The 20,644-nt window shown below is 37.5% G+C and overlaps 1 protein-coding gene across 29 annotated transcripts in view; it reads right to left on the reverse strand.

Annotated features, from left to right (window-relative positions):
• Nucleotides 1-20,644, reverse strand: part of LOC129729905 (voltage-dependent L-type calcium channel subunit beta-1) — a 468,159-nt gene that overhangs the window by 54,831 nt on the left and 392,684 nt on the right. For 23 of the 29 annotated variants that reach the window (XM_055688787.1, XM_055688810.1, XM_055688805.1 and 20 more), the window contains 2 exons: nucleotides 10,409-10,525; nucleotides 10,114-10,149 (listed from right to left, as the gene is read on the reverse strand). In XM_055688787.1, the coding sequence (XP_055544762.1) occupies nucleotides 10,114-10,149; nucleotides 10,409-10,525 (153 nt within the window). The remainder of the gene's footprint in view (nucleotides 1-10,113; nucleotides 10,150-10,408; nucleotides 10,526-20,644) is intronic. The other 6 variants (XM_055688809.1, XM_055688801.1, XM_055688813.1 and 3 more) reach the window with 1 other exon arrangement.

A 20,644-nucleotide genomic window follows, 5' to 3' on the forward strand; every position in this document is an offset into this window, starting at 1 on the left:
ATTAATGTACTTAGGGCTGTACATTGGCCCGCGGCAGGGCGAACCGTCTTCGCAGCTCAGGCCGCGCCAGTATGTCCTCGGCCTAAGGCCTTAAACAAGCGATGGAAAAATATCACCTCTAGCGATTTTGAACATATATAAATTGAGCCCAAGGCCCTTGCCATGCAGAACACGAACGCGAGCGCGACAAGAGCCTTGCCCTAGGTTAATGAACAGCTTGAGCGATGTTGTTTTCACCAGTAAATAACGGCTTTAGCGTCTGTTTTATGAGCTATTGAAACCAAACGAAACCATCACTGGGGAACACTATCGACTTCCATTGATGCGGTTAAGCTGAGAACTGCTCGGAAAATGGTTACAATACGTGCAGAGTCACAGAAGAGTGATTCAACTACATGACAACTCTCAGCCTCATTTGGTCAAAATCGGTAAAGCTTACATAGAAATACTTAAATGGAATGTGCTACCTAGCTCGTCAGATTCCTCAGATACCCAGTCAACGTATATTTCGTATTTTCCTGAACATTTGCAACCTTTATCTGTCAATCCAATATCCGAACTCGACATTCAGAACGTACTTAAAAATTTAGACGCTACAGAATAGCTCCATTTTTTCTCAAAAACTTGGCAGAAGAACTATCTACACCTTTACTACACCTCTTTAATGTGTCTCTGAAGAATGGAATTTTTCCAGAACTCTGGAAAACTTCAAATTTAGTGCCTATATTTCAAATCTGGCGCTAAATCTGACATTCGTAATTATCGTGTAATTGCCGTTATTTCATGCATTCTAAAATTATTTGAATCAATAACACTGTGCTCCAGCGATTTAGAACTTTAGAAGTAACCTAGTGTAGGTTGTAGGTCTTGTTGAGTATAACATTCGCTCATACTAGAAATTTTACAAACACCCCCAAAATCTGAAGTTATGGTCAATATACGGTTTTTTGGATCTCAGCGCATATAATATTTTTTAACTCAGTCGTTTATCAACCGATTTTCAATATTTAAGCAATTTTGGAAAGGGGAAAATATATACAGGTTTTTGCTTATTTCAATAAAACAAGTTGAGTTATTTGAGTTTAAATCTAATTTTCTAGACTTTTTCACGCAATTTTTCAATTTAATTTGAAATTTGTCGTCTATTTTTGTAAGAAACATACCATTTATATACTATAATTTTGAAAGTATTTTTTAATCCGAATCAAATGAAAGTAGTTTTGTGAAAATCGGTTGATATTTGGCTAAGTTATATATTTTTTTAAGGAAACAAAAATTTGTGGCTTCTATCGCATAATTATTTCACATTATTTCACGGAGCTACAAATGATGAAAAAATGCAAGAACTTCTGTCACATCACTGCGGGTTGTAGCTTTAGTCAAGTGTTACTTGCGCGTTTACTTGAAGTTTTTCAAATACTCCAAAAATTATGAGTTATGGTCAAAACCCTGTTTTTAACCTTAGCTCACATTTTTATGTTTAATTCGCTTATTTTTAAACCGATTTTTTATGTTTCGGCTGTTTTGGAAAGGCGAAAAATAGAACTCTTGAAACAAAGATATATGTCTAAATAGTTTACCTATATGAGATGAATAGTTTTAAATAAAATAAAATGATTTATATTAAATAAAACAAGATGATTTATATTTTTTTCAAACTTTACCTATATGTGATGAATAGTTCAAAAATAAATAAAATAGTTTATGTTATTTTCAAATGTTATTCGCAATTTTTCACACATTTTTGTAATTAGTTGCTGTAAAATTTGAAAAGTACATTTAGTGCCAAACGTAAACAGCAAGTGTTGTTTATGAAAATCTGTTATAATTGGCTGGGATATGAGTTGATGTTTTCCACCCCTTAGATTTCATCAAATCATTTCTCAGCCAAATTATAACATATTTTCATTTAAACACCTATTGTTTTCGTTTGGTACTAAAAAGAACTTTCCAAATTTTACAGTAATTGAAACTCCTTCATTACAAAAATGTGTGAAAAATTGCGAGTAAGTTTGGAATATTTTGAAAATAACATAAAACATTTTATTTATTTTTAAACTTTGTATTCATCACATATAGGTACACTTTTTAGACATATATATATGTTTCAAAAACTCTATTTTTTGCCTTTCCAAAACAGCCAAAATATAAAAAATCGGTTGAAAAATAACCCTATCAAACATAAAAATATGAGCTAAGGTAAAAAAACAGGGTTTTGACCATAGCTTATAATTTTCGGGGTATTTGAAAAACTTCAAGTAAACGCGCAAGTAACACTTGACTAAAGCTATAACCCACACTAAGTCACATCAGAAATTCTTGCATTTTTTCATCATTTGTAGCTCCGTGAAATAATTATGCGATAGAAGCCAAAAATTCTGGTTTTCTTAAAAAATATATAACTTAGCCAAATATCAACCACAAAACTGCTTTCATTTGATTCGGAATTAAAAATACTTTCAAAATTATAGTATATTTGTGGTGTGTTTCTCACAAAAATAGACGACAAATTTCAAATTAAATTGAAAAATTGCGTGAAAAAGTCTAAAAAATTAGATTTAAATTTAAAGATTTGTCCCCTTTCTATAACTGCTTTAATTGCTTTAAAATCGGTTGATAAATGACTGAGTTAAAAAGAGAAAAATACGGAATGGGAACAAAATTTTTGGAATGGCTGCGGTCATACTTAACAAAACGAACACAAATAGTCCGCTCAGGGCCTGATTTGGGGGCTGGAGGGCCTGGGGCAGATTTATTTGTGGGACCCTCTCTTTCCTTGAAAAATTTAGAGGCAAGAAAATTGTAAATTTTGAAAAGACTTAACGCTTCACGAAGAAGGTGACGAGTAAAAAAAAGGTACTCCACTCTGTCTTCACGTGTTCTGGGGTTTCTCAAGGCTCTCACGTGTGCCAGCTTCTCTTCATATAAAACGTGAATGACACTTCCTTTCTTCTTAAATCAATACATGTGCTTGTATATGCTGACGACATGAAGCGAATTCAATGCAGAAGGTTTCTAAATATTCCAGAATGAAATTATTGTATGTATGTATTCTATACTTGCTGCAACAAAAGTCTGTTACAACTCAACATTAAAATAAATGTAATTCAATAGCCTTCAGCATTTCTCTTACCATCATATGAAGCACGCTGCATGCTTATAGACATACAACGAGCACTTTAAGAACGCCGCGAACTTTCAATGCTGTATTTTAGCAATGACATTACCCAAGTAACTAAATTGGTTTTATCAAAGTTTTATAGCGCTGTTTTGGCTGTATTAAGTGCTATAAACCTTTTATAAAACCAATATTGTTACTAGAGTATTTCTCAACGCTTGCAATCTACTAAATTATTATCACAACTAAGTTTTTATGCACCCAGGCGTCAATAAGGAACTCGTAAGATATTTTCGGAAAACTCTTACAGAACTGACTACTCAAAAAATGGCCCAATAAATCGCACGATGCGTCATTATAATCAGCACTGCGAAAATATCGCCATCACTAGGCAGATATCAAATCAAAAAACGACTAACTACTGGAAAGAATGTATGGAATATAAGAAAACATTGTATTATTATAACTCTAGTCTTCATTTGCTTGACAAAAAAATAAATAAATGAACACTGTTATAGGTAATAAAATTGCGATTCTAAAAAAATATATACACCGTAATAATATTTTTTCTGGGCCAAACATTCCAAATTGTCACAAAATCTAAAATGTCGTAAAAAGTACCTTTTTTAAAAATCCATATCTCAGAACTCATTTTCGAGGATTTTTTTCTGTTGTTGTTGATTAATAATTAATTCAATCGATTATATCTGCCATGCTATCATACCTACCTATATTATTTCCCAGCCAAATAGTTACTATAACTACACGCAAAAGTTTAACTTTTTATTCGAACTAAATATCTATTTTTAACAACGGCTTTTACCCGTTAACATTCCAGTTCTTTAAGCAGACAATGTGTGCAGTAGGGAAAGCGAAAAATAAGCGAATTGGAAATATGATACAGATTTGAAAAAATACACCGCATCCCGACGGGACTGGAACCCGCAATTTCCCAACTTGAACCCGTAAATCCGCAATCCCGGAGATTGCGGGTTCAAGTCCCGTCGGGATGCTGTATATTTTTCCAAATCTGTATCATATTTCCAGTTCGCCTGTTTTTCGCTTTCTCTGCTGCACACATTGTCTGCTCAATGAACTTTAACTTATTACTTAAAATATTTTCCTTCGTGTTATAAATCTATTACTTCACAAGTAATAAAATTCTTCTCCTGTTGAGTAATAACCCTTTCTGTCATATAATTTGCACATGTTGCAAGATCACGAGTATCTAATAATAACCGTTCAAACTACTTGGATTTGTATCATGCTCTTAGCGATAATTAATAACAATAACAGAAAAAACACCAAAAAAAATCTGAGTAAAAATGATCAAATATTCAAACGTCCATAGCTTTTTTTACCATCACCAAATTTTGACAGATAGTAATAAATATTGTCGTCATCAATGTGTAAAAAAAAATCGATTTTAAAAAATGGTACTTTTTGAGATATTTTAGATTTTGTGACAATTTGGAATGTTTGGCTCAGAAAAAAAAATGTTTACGGTGTATATATTTTTTTAAATCGCAATTTTATTACCTGCAACTTTGCTGAAAACACCATTTCAATCAAACAAGTCGTTTTCCTGATACAAAATATTTTATTCATCAGTCACATTTTTGGATAGGCCCTTCAGAAACAGCAGAACTGATAGTATAGAATGTCCTCTTTATCAACTGAAAACAACTGTGCAAAGTTTCAGCGAAATCGGAAATGGTCGGTCAGAATCGATTTGAGAAGTAGCGTGGACTTGCTCATGTACGATTAAAAAGTAACTTTTGCGCATGATAATTAACATTCTGTACGATGTTGAATTCGTTGAGATATTTTTATAATAATTTTCATTCATTTATATACGGTATGATGTTGACTGGGTATTACGCCGTCCAATAATTATTTGTTCTATTCGATGGCACATGGTTTTGCCGATCAGCAGTTCTGTTACAACTAGCTATTGTGTGGTTGTTTTTATGCGTAGCTGCCCTCTTCTACACGGAATGATTCTGTGATCGTGCTGTTACAGACAACTTAAGCTTCAAAACAATGTTGTTCCCTGTACTAGTGCACAAGTACAAGGTCACGGATGTAAGTCCCTTATAAACCCCTTCTCCCATCACCAATCGGTAATTTTTTAACATTCCCAACCCTGTTCCTCCTGTTCCCTTGGTTGTTTACTTTCGGACCAAAGCAGGATTGAAATAAGAATCGTTGAACATTTTGAAAATTTCGAAAGACCTGACGTTTGCTACAACTCCGTTATCGAAGTTTCGAAGGCCAGACAGAATCATGATCATGATGACGAATAATAACAGCATTCGGTGTACTATATTCTCACCTTTTTCATTCTATTCTATCCCTCATACAGCATGCTCTGACAAAAGCTTTTTACCGTGCCGATAGCGACGTGAATCTCTCGTGCGTTCAAATATCAGCTACTTTACGATTGCTTGACTGAAGTCTTTATTCAAAATTCTATCAATTCGTTGGCTTGATAGTTATTTTGCAACTGTTTTTTTGTAAAATGGTTCCCTAGTAACGCGAATTTTATGAATCATGTTCCTTCATGTACAGCTCCCAATGCTTGCTTTAGCCCGACGAAACTAATAGCGAATTTCTTTATTCCCAAATTCCACATGGGGCTATCTGGCATCTCTTTCTTGCATCGTAAATCACAATTGCGTAGATATTCACTGACCCAGTCGAATAAAGAAATTCGCTATAAATAAGCGCTAGAAGTTTGTTAACATTCGTTACTTTCGTGAAAGGAAGAATGGCAAAGCGTGACGAAAAATGACACCAGCCGAATCAGTGAAACGTTGATTTTGGGGTGAGGGTAACTAAATGTAATTCAGTTTGACTGGAAACGGTGAAAAAATATACACTTAGTTTCAATTCAGGTGTATTCCAAGAATTGAATATGAGATTTTCGAGCTTTGGACAGAATACGCTCCATGTCGTGGTCATTGATATGAAACAGGTAAACGATATAGCTTATTCCGATCTCTTTACTCGGAAAGCGATATGTGCTGCAAATATACTGCTTTCCCTGATGTATAGATACTGAACTGCAAGCAATTGCGGTCCGTGTTGTGCTCGTCGGCGGTACAAAAGCATATACTCCGTCTGACTTGTTTCATGTCACGTGTGGCGGATCGGAACTTCCTAGCCAGGTTTTGCTCAGCGGATTGTTAGGCCATACTGCTGCAATGAGGCACGTTGTGGCAAGTGTGGGGAGATTCTTGCAGTAAAAATACTGAAAAATGTATTCACTGTGGGGTGAATCTACAGGAGCTTTCGACATGTGCAGTGTACATGCATGGTGGGAAGAAAATTAGGTGGTCTCTTGAAGAAGACCGCGACCACTTCCACCTTTCATCTGTTGTCTTTTGACGATCCACCATGGTTCTTATAAGTCAGTTCGCGATCTAAAATTACTCCAACGTTTTTTTATACACTAAGCTTAGTGGATGAGATTGTTCTTGAGTTATGACGTATTATAAATTTCTTTCATCCATTTCAAACTCAAATTGTTGCAAATGCATGAGTTTTGTACGATACTAGTGAGCAGTTTTTTTTAAATTTAGACTTTCCAATGCATATCAAGACTCAAAGGAAATGATGGCTGTTTATATGCAAGCGTCAAATGGTTCGTCTCTTCAAAATAATTTTATCACTCAGAGAGAGGATCTGGCAACACGATCCAAAGTTGTAGCGCGTGGAAATTGCTCTTCCGTTTTTTTAGATTTATTAATGGTTTTCTCTGATAAATATTAAAAAATTTCTCATTAACAAATCGCTTTATCAATAACGTCGTAGGTGGAGCTTGAAAAATTGTGAATAATTTATCAATCAAAGTGCAAATTGGCCAAAAAGGTGTTGTTTACTCGTGAATGATCCTGGCGGTGTTGAAGAAAATGGCGAGATATTTGTGTTGTGAAAATATATGCGTGCTTTACTTGAGCGGTGCGAGGGAAAAAATGAGAGAGTGTTGTGTTATAATAGTCCTTTTTGAACAGTGTTTTACTAATTGCAATGAAATTAGAGAGTTAAATAGTTGTGCAATAATGAGAAAGTAAATTAACGAAATGGTGTGAGACTATGCCACCAGCCAGAGTGGTATGTGTGAATTTTGGCTTTAGCTTTGACACGTTAGCACACGTTAGTATAAACGAGCTTCGCATGATATATTTGAGAGACAGGAGGTTTGATTTTATATCCCGACAGTGCGGTGATTTCCTTTTACGAGAATCACTGTATTGAGCAACCAATTGGCCAGATAAGTACCAAAATTACCAAACATATGTGATGGATGCGTGTGAAGTGTGAAGAGAGATGATGGTTGCTTGTGTTGTCCCCGATTGAAGTTTGCTTGCGTGTGTGTGTGTGTGTCGAAACGTGATGAAGTCGATGCGAAGTGTTGCAGTATTTTCAAATATTTGCTCGGCGGCGGCATGTGTGCGCAGTAGGATTATTTTCAAGATTCATGAACCTGAAACTAAAATTCAATTTATGATTTCGTAGCTTTTGAACGAATAGTGTACTGTTTTGAATGATTATGTTCAATTCGTGTGAGTCGGGCTAACATGGGTCCACACTGACCACACATTGTTATTAGTTTAACATTTTGTAAAAAAGCTTTGCGCAGTTCGGTCAAAAAAATATTTGTACATATACTTTTTTTCGAATAATTAAGTTGGAAACATACAACACGCCGTCCACGATAACCGCATTTCAGTTGTGATCAGTTTGGCATTCTGCAAATAAACTTAGAATTTTTTTATGATTTTACTAGCTTTTGGACGAATCTTGCAAACCCTGAACAGTATTTTTTTAAATCAATTTTGATAATCTCGTTGGTCGGCATAACAATAGACCATGCGACTGAATGTTGATAGCGATTGTTTTAGCATTTTGTAAATGAACTTCGAATTCTGTTTTGTTTTGTTTGATATGCATATTGGCATTTTTCTAAGTTTTTTGCTTTGAAGGCATGCAACTTTGCCAGTTTTTCTACTCAGTAGGTATTATAGTTTATATAAAATTCTCCGCGAATTACAAAGTCCGCGCTTTTTAGGTAAATATCCTTAGCCGGTAACCCTGGTCGGTTTTCTTCCCCGAACCGCAATGTTACTCAAGGTGCATAAGTAACCTCGTTTTACATTAGGCTTTGCGCGCGGTATTTTGACTGCGCTCAATGTGACTATCCTCATACATCGGTTTCGAAGTTCAAAGACCACGTATCATAGACCTTACATCGTATAATGCTCGGGTGTGCCTCGTATTGGCTCTTTGGTCAATGACTTTTTCCCCCTTACTCGCTTTATCAGTTATTTGAGCGCTTATCCATCATGTCACGAAACAACGCGGCGTGATATTTTCCACTGATACCAGTAGTTTGCTTAGTTTGCGTTTGGCGTGCGGTTGTTGCGTTTACGAAATCTATTTGTTTCTAGGTAAATTTAAAAAGTTCACGGGATGAAACGCGAAGTTTGGTGTGATACAGACTGTCAACGATTGTAGGTTGTCGAAGATAACTAAAAACTTTAATTCTCCTCTATGCCGATGCAGCGATCGTGGCGTGCTTCTGTTTATATCGTCTCCTGGTGACCGGTTGTCCAGAAACCGAGGAGTACCATATCGTGCGCGAATTGGTGTAGAAAAGACCGCACCATCAACCTCGATGGATCCAGATTAATTCCTTTTCACTAACACTAATTCCTTCCTTTGATACTTGTGGATGATGCAGAGGATTCCTCGGTCTCTAGTAGCAACAAGTATTAAACTAACACTCCCGATATCCCTTCCTCTATTGATCTGCATTGGGCGTGGCCAGCTACGTTATTGACCAGTGAAAAGAAAGATCACCAGGAATTGTACACTGAAAATGGCTTGCTACTCCTAGGCACCATTTTGACGGTTCTTTGTACAATTTCAGCTGATTCTGGTCAATCGCGGGCAACACACGGGCGATCAAATATGCTATGCTATGCTATGCTATGCTCAAAATAATTTTATCACTCAGAATAACTTTCTCAGAAAAATTGTCTGAATCAACTTTACGAATATAAGTCTTCGGGCACTAATTGCCTTACCCTGTTTAAAAAAAACTATGCAGAAGAACATCTTTGTTAGGATAATTTGGCTAGTACGTTTCACTAAAACCACTAAAACGGTCTTTCTTCATCCACCATAGCATAAAGGAGTATGAACATAAATATTACTTTATATAGAATATTAAACATAACAAACAGAGCAGTGAAGGCTAAGCAAGAAAGTTTGTGGAAATATATATCATAGAAGAAGAAGAATAGTACAGGGAATCGAAAGAGTTAAGGAAAACTCGAACAAAAAGCTAACAAATAATCAGTGAAGAGAATCAATAGAGGGCGTAACTCATCTCAGGTAGCCTGTGTACCTTTCAGACCGTAGATCTTGAAAGTTTACAAAAAATCAGAGAAGATGAGTTGTGGCCCCCGTTGATCGAAAGAAAGAAGTTGCAAAGATTTAAAAACAGCGAACAAAACGAAGTGAAATATTTGGAATAAACAGTGCATTCACACTTAAAATTTTTTGCCGGGTCTCGGTAATTTATTGCCGAGAACGGCACCACTGAGTGCTCGGTTAAAAAAATAATGACAGCTGTCACATTTTTTCGTGAATCTCGGTTCACCTAACTGACATTTCGGCTCGTTAATATTTTGTGCCGAAACTTCAGTTAGGTTGAACCGAGATTTTCGAAAAAATGTGACAGCTGTCATTTTTTTTCTAACCGAGCACTCAGTGGTGCCGTTCTCGGCAAAAATTACCGAGATCCGGCAAAAAAATTTAAGTGTGTTGGATATAGTATTGAACTAATAAAATTTTAACAGATCATAGGAACAATAAACATATGAAGAAAATTCGTTCTTCGGAATTAGTAAACTTGTATTTTCATGAAGTAAGCAACAACTGCCCGCGGGCAAGCGTGTTACGGAAAAACGGAAAGCAGATCTTACTTCAGAATCAAATTTGAATGGTCCAGTTGCATTGGCCTGCATGGAATTCAAAATAAGAATGGAAGTTAGTCAAGTTTGACCAAAAACTGCAGCTCAGTTTACTATCAAATCACGGCAATAACAAACAGTATATTGGTAATAATCACTGAAGTTACTAGCGAAACAATATCAGAACAAGTCCTTCATTTTGAATTCAAACCTGCCAGTTTAGTTGAAAATAAGAAAAAAAAGAAAGAAACAGTGTTCAAATGTGATTTGTGTTAACTAGCGCTAACTCAAGCCAGTTCTTACTTACCCTTGCTTTTTCCAACTGGCCTAAAGCCTGACGTTCCTTTTCTCGCCGAAGCGATTCTTTTTCCTCGTCTAGCGACAGATCGGACGACGGTTGAGAATAATTGGAATCCGCTGAACCCTGTTTTGGGAAGAAAGATGAAAGAGTTCGTGTTAGAATGGCGCATATAAATCACTCGAACAGCATCTATTCTGGGTAATCACGCGTTTAAAATCACTCTCTAAAAGAGCTAGAAAAAAATCTCCATGTCTAATTCTATATTGTTGTGTTTTCCTGCATAATTGCATCCGTTGCTTGTGACACGATGCCAGATTAAATAAATTACTAGCGGAACAAATTAAATTGAAAGAAGGGTGAAAAAAAAAACTCTATAGAACCAAACAAAACACGAGAACTTTTCTCTTGAAAGCAATAAATCAAAACAACGATTTTCCACTAAACAAAAGAACCAACCAGTATCAAATTTACTAATCTAGGTTACACGCCATCCGCAGAGTTGCGGCAAAACAATACTACCAAAATGCATACAACAGTATCATGGAAACCTCAGCGGACCTCGAGGACCCTGTCATGTGGCCATATGCACCCTGGAACGAGGAAATCACTGCTGTTGCTGTTGCCGGCTGCGGGAAAAAGCGGCATTGCGGTTTTGCGAGGTTGGGTTAGGTTAGGTTAGGTTCGGACACGTACGTACGCTCTATCTAGCGCGCGCACACACATATAATAAAAAAAAAAACAACAACAACAAATCTGCCCTCGGCCCCAGGCCACGGGGCCCAACTACTCAAAGTGAGCATAAGCACTAAAGTATGGAAGTATTATCGATACGCGAAAGCCGAAATTAGGAAGCACACATGAGCAGCTGGTGAGTGAGGCTTTCCGTTCCCGGTTTCCAGTTCCGCACTAACGCTGAGTACGGCAATGCGGTTAAACATCGCTTATGCTCACCACCGTTTATAGTGACGGCCGGGTTGCGGCTGTTGTGCGTCAGGGAACACAACACAACACAAGGTTGCACATTTTATAAACACTCGATGATGGAAAGGATCTTGTGAAGGCACTGGAAATGTGATTGACGGGAGCTCGAAATGTATTTTTGTTTGCAATTTTTTTCAGTTTCATTTCTCAACAGTCATTCCATTCGCTGCTTCAATGCAATCGCAAATTTTATTCCATCTATCAGCGTCTATGCAATTTAAAACCGGTCAAGTCTAGAGTATTGGCCTATTCGTTCCAGTTTTGTAATATAACTTCCAACTTCAACCAAATCATTGACCACTACCAACACTCGGTGCAAAAGCTTTTGGGGTTTCGTATGAAGTGGGAAGGTCAGCTTAAAATTTTTAGATATCCGAATGTTTATTAAAAAAAAAACTATAGTAAAACAAAACTATGACTTCTATATTTCTTTGATGAGAGTTTATGAACTTAACTAAGAGAATATTAGAGAACTTTTTTAATATTTACTGTATAAACCATCGGTGGTATGACAAAATAAGAATCTCTGATAATTTCTAGTTTCAAATTGCTGATTTAGTCTTGCTGTTTTTCCTTGCTCTCTAGTCTCTAGCAACTTTTCAAATATTTTTTTTTTTTCAAACTGAATTACACTGGTCGACCAAAGCGAAATTTCCATGCCCCTAGCCAAAACATGTCAACTTATGTGAGAGTTTGCGATAGTAATTGCTCGCCGGGCTCGTCGCTCCAACGTTATGTTTACGAGAAAACTTATTTAAGTCTCTGAAAAAATGTTAGTGGCTGAGACACCAAAACTCACAGGAACGGCTAAAAACGTATAATCCTTCTTTTTTTTTAGTTTAAGCTAAAGATTATGGACATTATCGAGTGTTTCCAACCATAAATTGGTGAATCTATAATGAAATGAATATTACTATACTCAGCTATAAAAAATAAAATCCAACTGGACATTCCAAGCTAATGACTGAAGCAAATTCATTACAGAAACTGCAACCATTGCCGTACGTAAATATTGCCCGCCGTGGGTATAAATAAAAATATCCTACGATAGCTAAGTCTCGGATTATCACGCTTCAACATAGCTTCTCATCGGCTTAGACGCGGCTATTTCCAGGTAGGTCTGTCAACAATGGCCATTTCCACCAACTGCATCGAACCTTCCGCATGCAAAAGTGAACATTTCGATACGACGCCAAGATACGAAAATAGCTCAGCAGCAATTAATACTTGTAACTTTTTTTTGCTTGAATCTTCACCCGCTTCGCACCGATCAGCTGGGCGAAGCTGGCCAGAGTAAATAGAACCTCGGAACTAAAAATAATTTGCAGCTTCGACTTTCGCGGGGGCAAATTTATCACCAAAACTGGAATTAAATAAAACTGTTGATAGCCGAGCTATAATTACGGCATCGTTTCGGTGCAAACAAATCATTCGGCTGCCTCCTGGAGCACGACATTAATTTGCGCTCTTGGTTCTGCACAGTCAATGGCCAGTTTAATGGCCACTCTGGGTGTAGCGCCGTTCTAGCGATGGGGCATGCAGTGTAGAGTGCATAAATTTTGAGAATATTAAACGATGGCACGATTTATTGCCCGTTTTACTGCAGAAATTTGTTTTCGCTTAGAAGCAACAGCGCAGAGCCAGTTCCGGCCAGTTGTTTTTTTTTTTTGTGGCGAAAAGAGAAATATGCCCTGCAACGAATCCAAACAGTAATGGGCATAAAATATGCAGAGGACATTGTGACACAGTGCTGCACTACTGAAGCGGCATTTGGCCCGCAGAGAGATGTGCGGCGAATCAAAAATTTTACGGTCCACTGGCAGGATTTGAATCGCATTTGAATAATTGTAAGTGGGTAATGCAGGAATCTAGCCACCGAATGTTGCCGTGCCATATTTCTTACACCGTCAAGTCACAACAAGACTGCACTAGTTTGGCAAACCAAGCGGGTTAACCAGGCTCCCAGGGGAAGATGAACGAAAATCCGGTCGGCCTACATAAGGAAAACCTATTTCGGAACCGGGACCGAGTACCGTTATTTGCGATCATAAAGCTCTGCGCCTGTTTTCCTTACGTTTGCACATTCTATACTGTTCCTCCTCACATATACACACAGGTACGAACACATGTTCGTAATTGGATTTCCTGCTTGGAATCCGTTTCATTGCCTATTCTCCTCGCGTTGCTTCGGTTGAGTCCTGCTCAAGTTATGCTCTAGCCTCCTCCCAATGTTACCGTGTCATGTGGCTACCAAATACGGGCACACGTTGCTCGGGAGGAAACTTTCGTGTTTCCTACTTTGCGCCACATTTACTCACGGTTTCCGTACAAGTCGCGATTGGCCCGCTTATCTTTCCGCTGAAAGAGGCTTACAAGGTTTACTCTCGTTTTTATCTGGCTTTACACCGCTGCTGCCATATGTGTGCTAGGGAGCTTTTGTTCGGTCGCTTTTTTTTCTTCCTCTCCATTATACAATAAGGAAAATGCATTCTGGCTATGACAGCCTTTGAGATTTTCAACTGCTAGTCCGATGTTGCCAACGGGTTTGGGTGTTTGTTCTACTACTACTACTACTGCTGCTGCTGCTACTATATAGCCATTCGAATGCTAGGCAAGTATTGACATTTTGATACCCGCAGGCTCCGCGACGGATTCTCATTTTCGTTTGCTTTTGTGAAGAATGTACGTTACAACCTGCCATTCTGCCTAAAATGATGAGTGGAACGTGCTCTACAGCATGACTTGTCTTACATTGCAATACACGGCTTATGTGCTGAGTTGGTAAGTGCTTGCAGTTGAATTGTTTGGGAATATTTGTAGACTTTCCTTATGAGGGGTTTGCCTTCTGTTTTGTTGCATAGTAGCAAGTGATTCTATACTATGATTTTTGCAAATCGCTCCATTTACTTATTTTGGTTTATCCACGATGGTATCAAAACTTTTCTTTTCGTAAAAAAGTCTTGCTGTTTTTAATCTTTATCGATTTCAAATGGAATCCTGCTGCCCGCAAAAGATTAAAATTGAAATAAAAGAAATCTGGGCAAAAGCAATAGAACAATAAATTCCATATTTTTCTATTGAGTAAATTTGTATTTTCAAAACATATTTATCTTAGTGTAATCAATTTTTGCGTTCTTCCAGTTCGCACAAGCTTTGACCTGATTTCGTACAAAACTTGTGGTTAAGAAATCACGCAATGATTATCCATCGAATACATCAAGTTAGTTTGAAGCAGACGAGCGTTTATCGAAATCTTTCACCGCTACAAACACAAACGTGTAAGAAAACACTATTGCTAGTAAATAATTTTGTTATTGTAGTGATATTTACCGACTAAAACATCGAACAAAACAAAAATTGACAAAAAAATGTGTACTAAACTAGAACAGAGTAGCAATAGTATAGAAAATTAATTAAAACATTCAAGTAACTACCCATCTAAAAATTTCGGAAAAATGCTTGAATAAAACTTTGTAACGATTTTTATTATTTTAATTGTTGGTAGTTAGTTCGTTCTAATCACGTATTCCCATTTTTAATTTGAAGAGTAAGCTTAGTTGACTAGAAAGTGTCTACTGATTCCTCAGCATATATACTGGGGTCTTTTTTTACGCGTTTGGTTGTACCGCGTTGAAAAAATCCGAGTATAAAAAAACCGCGTTATTTTAAAAACTCGCCCAAAAAAAACTCATTCAATAATAAGATCACATTAAAAATAAGGACATGGAAGTAAATATAAACTTGAAAAATGAGATAAAAATGGTAATGGAACACACAAAATGAGTTTATAGTGCTTCTAAAATAAAAATTCATTGAAGAACATGACAATAACTTTTCTATAATAATTTTGCCGCATGTTTAAGCTTTCGTTCCTTAAACGGAAGTAAATCGCAACGACCCTGACTCGTATCGTTGCACAATTATTGATGTATTTTTGTTCCTTCTTCCTGAATCAAGGGGAATTGCAAATATATTAAAAATATGCATTATTTAGATTAATAAAACAGAATATCTTATTGTCGTGAACCATACGATTGATTTTTACTTTATTGGATTTACTTATACTAAACTTATACTAAACTTAAAAAATCGCGTAAAAAAGACGCGTATAAAAAAAACCGCATAAAAATAACCCGCGTAAAAAAAGACCCCAGTGTATTCGCAAAGCGAGCTTATAATGATGCCTTTTTGTTTTTAAACGGCAGGACGACATTCAACTGATGAAAATACTGATTCTGGTGACAACATGATGAGCCTTCACACAACGTACATGAAACATCGGAACATCAACATCCAAAAAAGTTTGGTCTTTTGTTCGTTCTAAACGAAAGGAAAATGGATTACTAGCTTCCACGTTCTTCGGTGATTTGTCTGCTAGCACAGCTTCTTCTAAATGCGAATTATCTGCTGAGCATTTTAAAACCGCTTTTTCGTCTTCAGTTGCTACACCAGATCAGATTGACGCTGCAATACGCGATACTACGCAGGAGGGTTTCGATTGTGGAGTTTTCCAAGTGACAGAAGCGCACGTTTTGAGTGCAATTCGAAAGCTAAAACATTCCACTTGTTCTGGGCCAGACGGGATTCCGCCATCTTTGTTGAAAAACTGCTCGAACGAACTGATGGCGCCTCTTGTAAAGCTGTTTAATCTTTCTCTGCAACAAGGATTGTTTCCTACTAGTTGGAAAAATTCATTGCTCACACCGATACACAAAAAAGGGGACAAGTGCAACATAGCTTATTACCGAGGAATTACATCATTATGTGCTTGTTCCAAAGTTTTTGAAAAAGTCGTCAGAACAGTGCTGTTTTCATCGTGCAAAAACTATATTTCTAGTGACCAACATGGTTTTTATCTTAAGAGATCCGTCACAACCAATCTGTCACAGTTCTCTTCGTTGTGTTCTCGCTTAATGGACGCGGGAATGCAAGTGGATGCTGTGTACACGGACTTCAAGGCTGCGTTCGATCGTGTTAATCACGACATCCTTCTACGAAAGCTGGATAAACTGGAGCTCTCCGCCATGCTCGTGAGATGGTTCCGTTCGTACTTGACCGGCAGAGTTGTGTGTGTCAGTCTTGGGTCGTCACATTCCCAGCCATTTACAACGTCTTCTGGAGTGCCGCAAGGAAGCAATCTGGGTCCATTTTTATTCTCACTGTTTATTAACGACGTTGCTACAATTTTAACGACGCTTCTACAATTTTACCGTCCTTTTCGCAGACGATGTAAAAATCTTTCGGATTATAGCCTGTCTTGGAGACTGTTTGGAACTCCAAAAGCTGCTTGATGCTTTCAGCGATTGGAGCAACCGTAATCTTCTTACCCTGTGTGTAGAAAAATGTCATGTGATTACCTTCATCAGAAAACTTCAATCAATTAGCTTTCCATGCAGCTTGTCTGGGCAAGCTCTTCAGCGGGTAAGCCAAGTTAAAGATCTTGGGGTAATTTTGGATAGTCAATTTACATTCCGGGCACACTACGAAGATGCCATTTCAAGAGAGAGATTCCGTGATCCACTGTGCATGAAAGCATTGTACTGCGCCCTGGTACGATCGATGCTCGAATCAGCGGTTGTCGCTTGGTGTCCGTTCAACAAGGTCTGGATTGATCGCATGGAAGCTGTTCAGAAAAAAACCGTGCGTATGGCACTAAGGCATCTTCCTTGGCATGACGCTACGAGGCTGCCCCCTATGAGCACCGCTGCATGTTATTGGGGTTGAGACGTTGGAGAGAAGAAGATCTACCGCACAAATTATCTTTGTTGCAAAGGTCCTGAAAAATGAAATTGATTCACCCGCTATTCTGTAACCCCTGGTTCCAAATCCAAAGTGTTGACTCTGCCAACAATAATAAAAGCTAACGCTGCTCAGATATACCTTTCACTCCCTCAGTACGACTCCGCAAAAAAGCCCCCTAAGTGAGTGATATCACTCCAAGTCTGGCGCTTTGCGTCTTGGACGGAGGGCTCACTCACGGAGGCAAGCTTTTCTTTACAACCTCGACTACTCCACTCTATATGGGTGATATCCCTCCAAGTCTGACGCTTCGCGTCTGGGACGGAGGGGTCGCTCATACCGGTCTGCGAGCAGATGCACTTTGGCAGATTTTGCCACAAGGGTTTCGGACCATCCTAAGTAACGACCAGGAAGTGTTGCCAAGAGAGATAAATACGTCAAAATGCGGGAAATCTGAGAGGGTTTATAAGGCTCAGCTAAAGCTGTGAACGCTCTTTTTTACGTTGAACAGTAAGCGAAGTTAGAAGTGCGCGCGAAGTCAGTTTTATTCTAAAAGACGAAACGAAAAGCAAGGGTGTAAATCCGTGTTATTAAGAAGAAAAGTTCAAAAGGAAAAGTCAGGATATGAAAGCTAATTGTGTGAAAAAACAAAAGACATGATTTGAAAGTTAATTGTGTGAAAACCAAAAGAAAAGTGTACTAGCAACGAATACAAAGAGGAGAGAAGCGCGGAAGAGAGTGTTTTAAAAGTTAAAGAAAAGTCATTTATGTACAGGAAAAAGAAATTCTTCTCGACAGGAGCTCGTCGTCAGGTCGCCATTCGGTTTGGCCCAATAACCCCCACCCCGCAGGAGCGGTACTATACAATTCGTCATAGGCAATGTATAGTCGGTACGGCCAGTATGATGCGATTAGGCTTATGTCTACGAGGTTCAACGAGGTTGCTGAACTGTTCGACTTCAACGAACCCATCAACACTTTTTTACGTCGCCTGTGGATTCGCTAATAATTTATTGTTAATCGCCTTTAGTTGACAATTTAATTCATTAAGACAAAAATTGTCAGATGGAATTTGTAAACATAACATAACATGACATTATAATAGTTAAATAATTCAGGAAATACAATAAAAACGTAATAAAATAGAGATTCAAACTACAAACTCATTGTTGAATAATAAAACGGTCAAAACATGGCATAACATGGCAAAATGATATGATGATGTAATTATTATTTCAAATAGTAACTGAATGATTTGAACTATGATAAAATGATTGATTCGAAAACACTGATGATAATGCCAATGTAATGATTAAATAATAATAGTAATCATTACATAATACAAATTTGGGACGCATCCCCCGCGTAAAAAAGGCCTTAGTGTATAAGTGCGCAATTTACTTCTCACTATTTGTCAATAGATGGTGCCAGCAGTAAGTGCTGTTCGATTTAGACATATCTATAATGTTCGTGCTCGTGTAAGCTTCTATCATTCCGTTTTAAGCTTACTGCTCTACTATACTGAGCCTCTTTTCCTCCTGTCAAATTGTCAGTCACAATTCTTTTAAGAGGGACTTATTTTGCAGGAGGAAAGTCAGCAGAGATACTGTGGAATTCAGCGTGAAAGGAGCCATAACCACCCGCTTGTCAAAGCGGACTCTGTAACCTAGAGGCTACAAAACTGCCATGATGGAACGATTAACTGATTGCAGAATAATATTATCAAAATTGAAACTTAATGGTAAAGATATCAGCAAATAATTAAATCAATATTGATAAAACATGGTCACTGATAACAATGGTCAACACCGGTGTAGCCCTTATGACCAAACTGGAAAAATGGAAGATTATAGCTGTTTAACTGTCTCTGGGAGTTTTGGTGCCTCTAACCATCGTTAAAGTGCGTCAAAAGTTCCCACCTACTAGAATACGAACGTTAACCATGCGCCCCCTTTCACTGTTGATTCAATGGAGACGCCTAGTTGAAAACTACATAGCGCTTTAGGGAACGAGTTCCAGTGGAAATTTGTATCTAGATCACGATAGTAATGTTTTAGAGAAAAACCTTCTAATTTTTATGTTATCACAAATTAGAGCGACCAATTTTTTTATTAAAATTATTAAAATATCTAACTTTAGAAGATGAAGATTATTTTGCAATGTTGCAGTTCCGGTAGTTTTTAACGGCTTTGCAGAAAAAAGTTTTATTCATCTTTTAAAAGAACCGATTTAGAACTTGATAGTTTATAAATCATAATGAGGTGAACATGAAACTATTTTCGCCTTAAAAAATTCAAAGTACGTAAACAACAATATCGCACGCTAACCTGGAGGGCTAATAGCGGTCTCGATCAACTAAATTAGTTGAGAGAATTCGTTATAGATATTGTTTTTGGCACATTTTGCATGTTGTAGGAGAAGTACAACGATACACCGTGCCCCAGTGCTGAGTCGAGAAAATTTCCAGCTCGAAAAGTGTGGGAGAGCTAGCCGACTGACATCGCTAACCACAGAACCATGGGGACCACAAAAGTCCTCCTTTGAATAGGTATATATTATTTCAATGTGGTGGTTCTAGGGTGGTCGGTAATAGGTCGATTAATAAGACATGACATATAGGTAACGCAGTATAGTAACCTTAGATTGTTCTAGTGTCTTCACAGCAAGGTTGTTAATACGATAGAATATCGTCGACAATCGTCAGCGCCGTTACCGATAACGTATGGTATCGTTATTGACGATGAGGATAGCGTCTTCAAACATTAACGTTATCGGCGATGACGATAGTCACTAGACGTTATCAGCTCACTAACGTCTTATTTCAATTTTGTTTGCTGTTGTAGCGAGTGATGTAACGATTTGACCAAAAAGCAGGCACGGGGTGAGGAAACGATTTTTCACTTCGGAGGGTTGGAGACGAAGCATCACTAGGCAACAGAGAGAAACTTTTCCTTATTTGTTTATGTTTCGCTTCTCATCAGGAAAATAAATGTCCGAGTTTTGATTGTTCTAGCTTTTGAGGCACTTTTTGTAGCACAAAAGAGCAAGGCATTGAATAGCAAGGTATGTTTCATTGTCATATTTGCGTTCGAAATGCATCTAAATGATATATTTGAAGATGCAAAAATTGGTCTTGCAGTGATTGTTAATAAACAAACGTTATCGATTCGATACCATCCAGCAGTTATCGCCTTTGACAATGACGATAATGTTTGAAGACGTAAGCGTCATCCTCGATAACGATGACAGACGGTATCGTTATCGGCGTTTTCGATAGGTTATCGATTAACAACCTTGCTTCACAGTCGTATTATTTATAATTTTGTATGTAATTTTCAACTGTACAGTCAACTCAAAGCAACCATTCAAATACAACCAAGATCTCTCAAATTAGTTCAGCGTTGTTGATTTAATTGTGCTAATGTATCGGTCTATATTTTTACGTAACTTAAATTTAATTATCATAAAATTATTCGGACTGCAACATTGTTAAAACAATCTTCAATTCTTTCTACCAGGATA

This window comes from Wyeomyia smithii, chromosome 3 (assembly GCF_029784165.1).
Source record: "Wyeomyia smithii strain HCP4-BCI-WySm-NY-G18 chromosome 3, ASM2978416v1, whole genome shotgun sequence".
Classification (NCBI taxonomy): Eukaryota; Metazoa; Arthropoda; class Insecta; order Diptera; family Culicidae; genus Wyeomyia; species Wyeomyia smithii.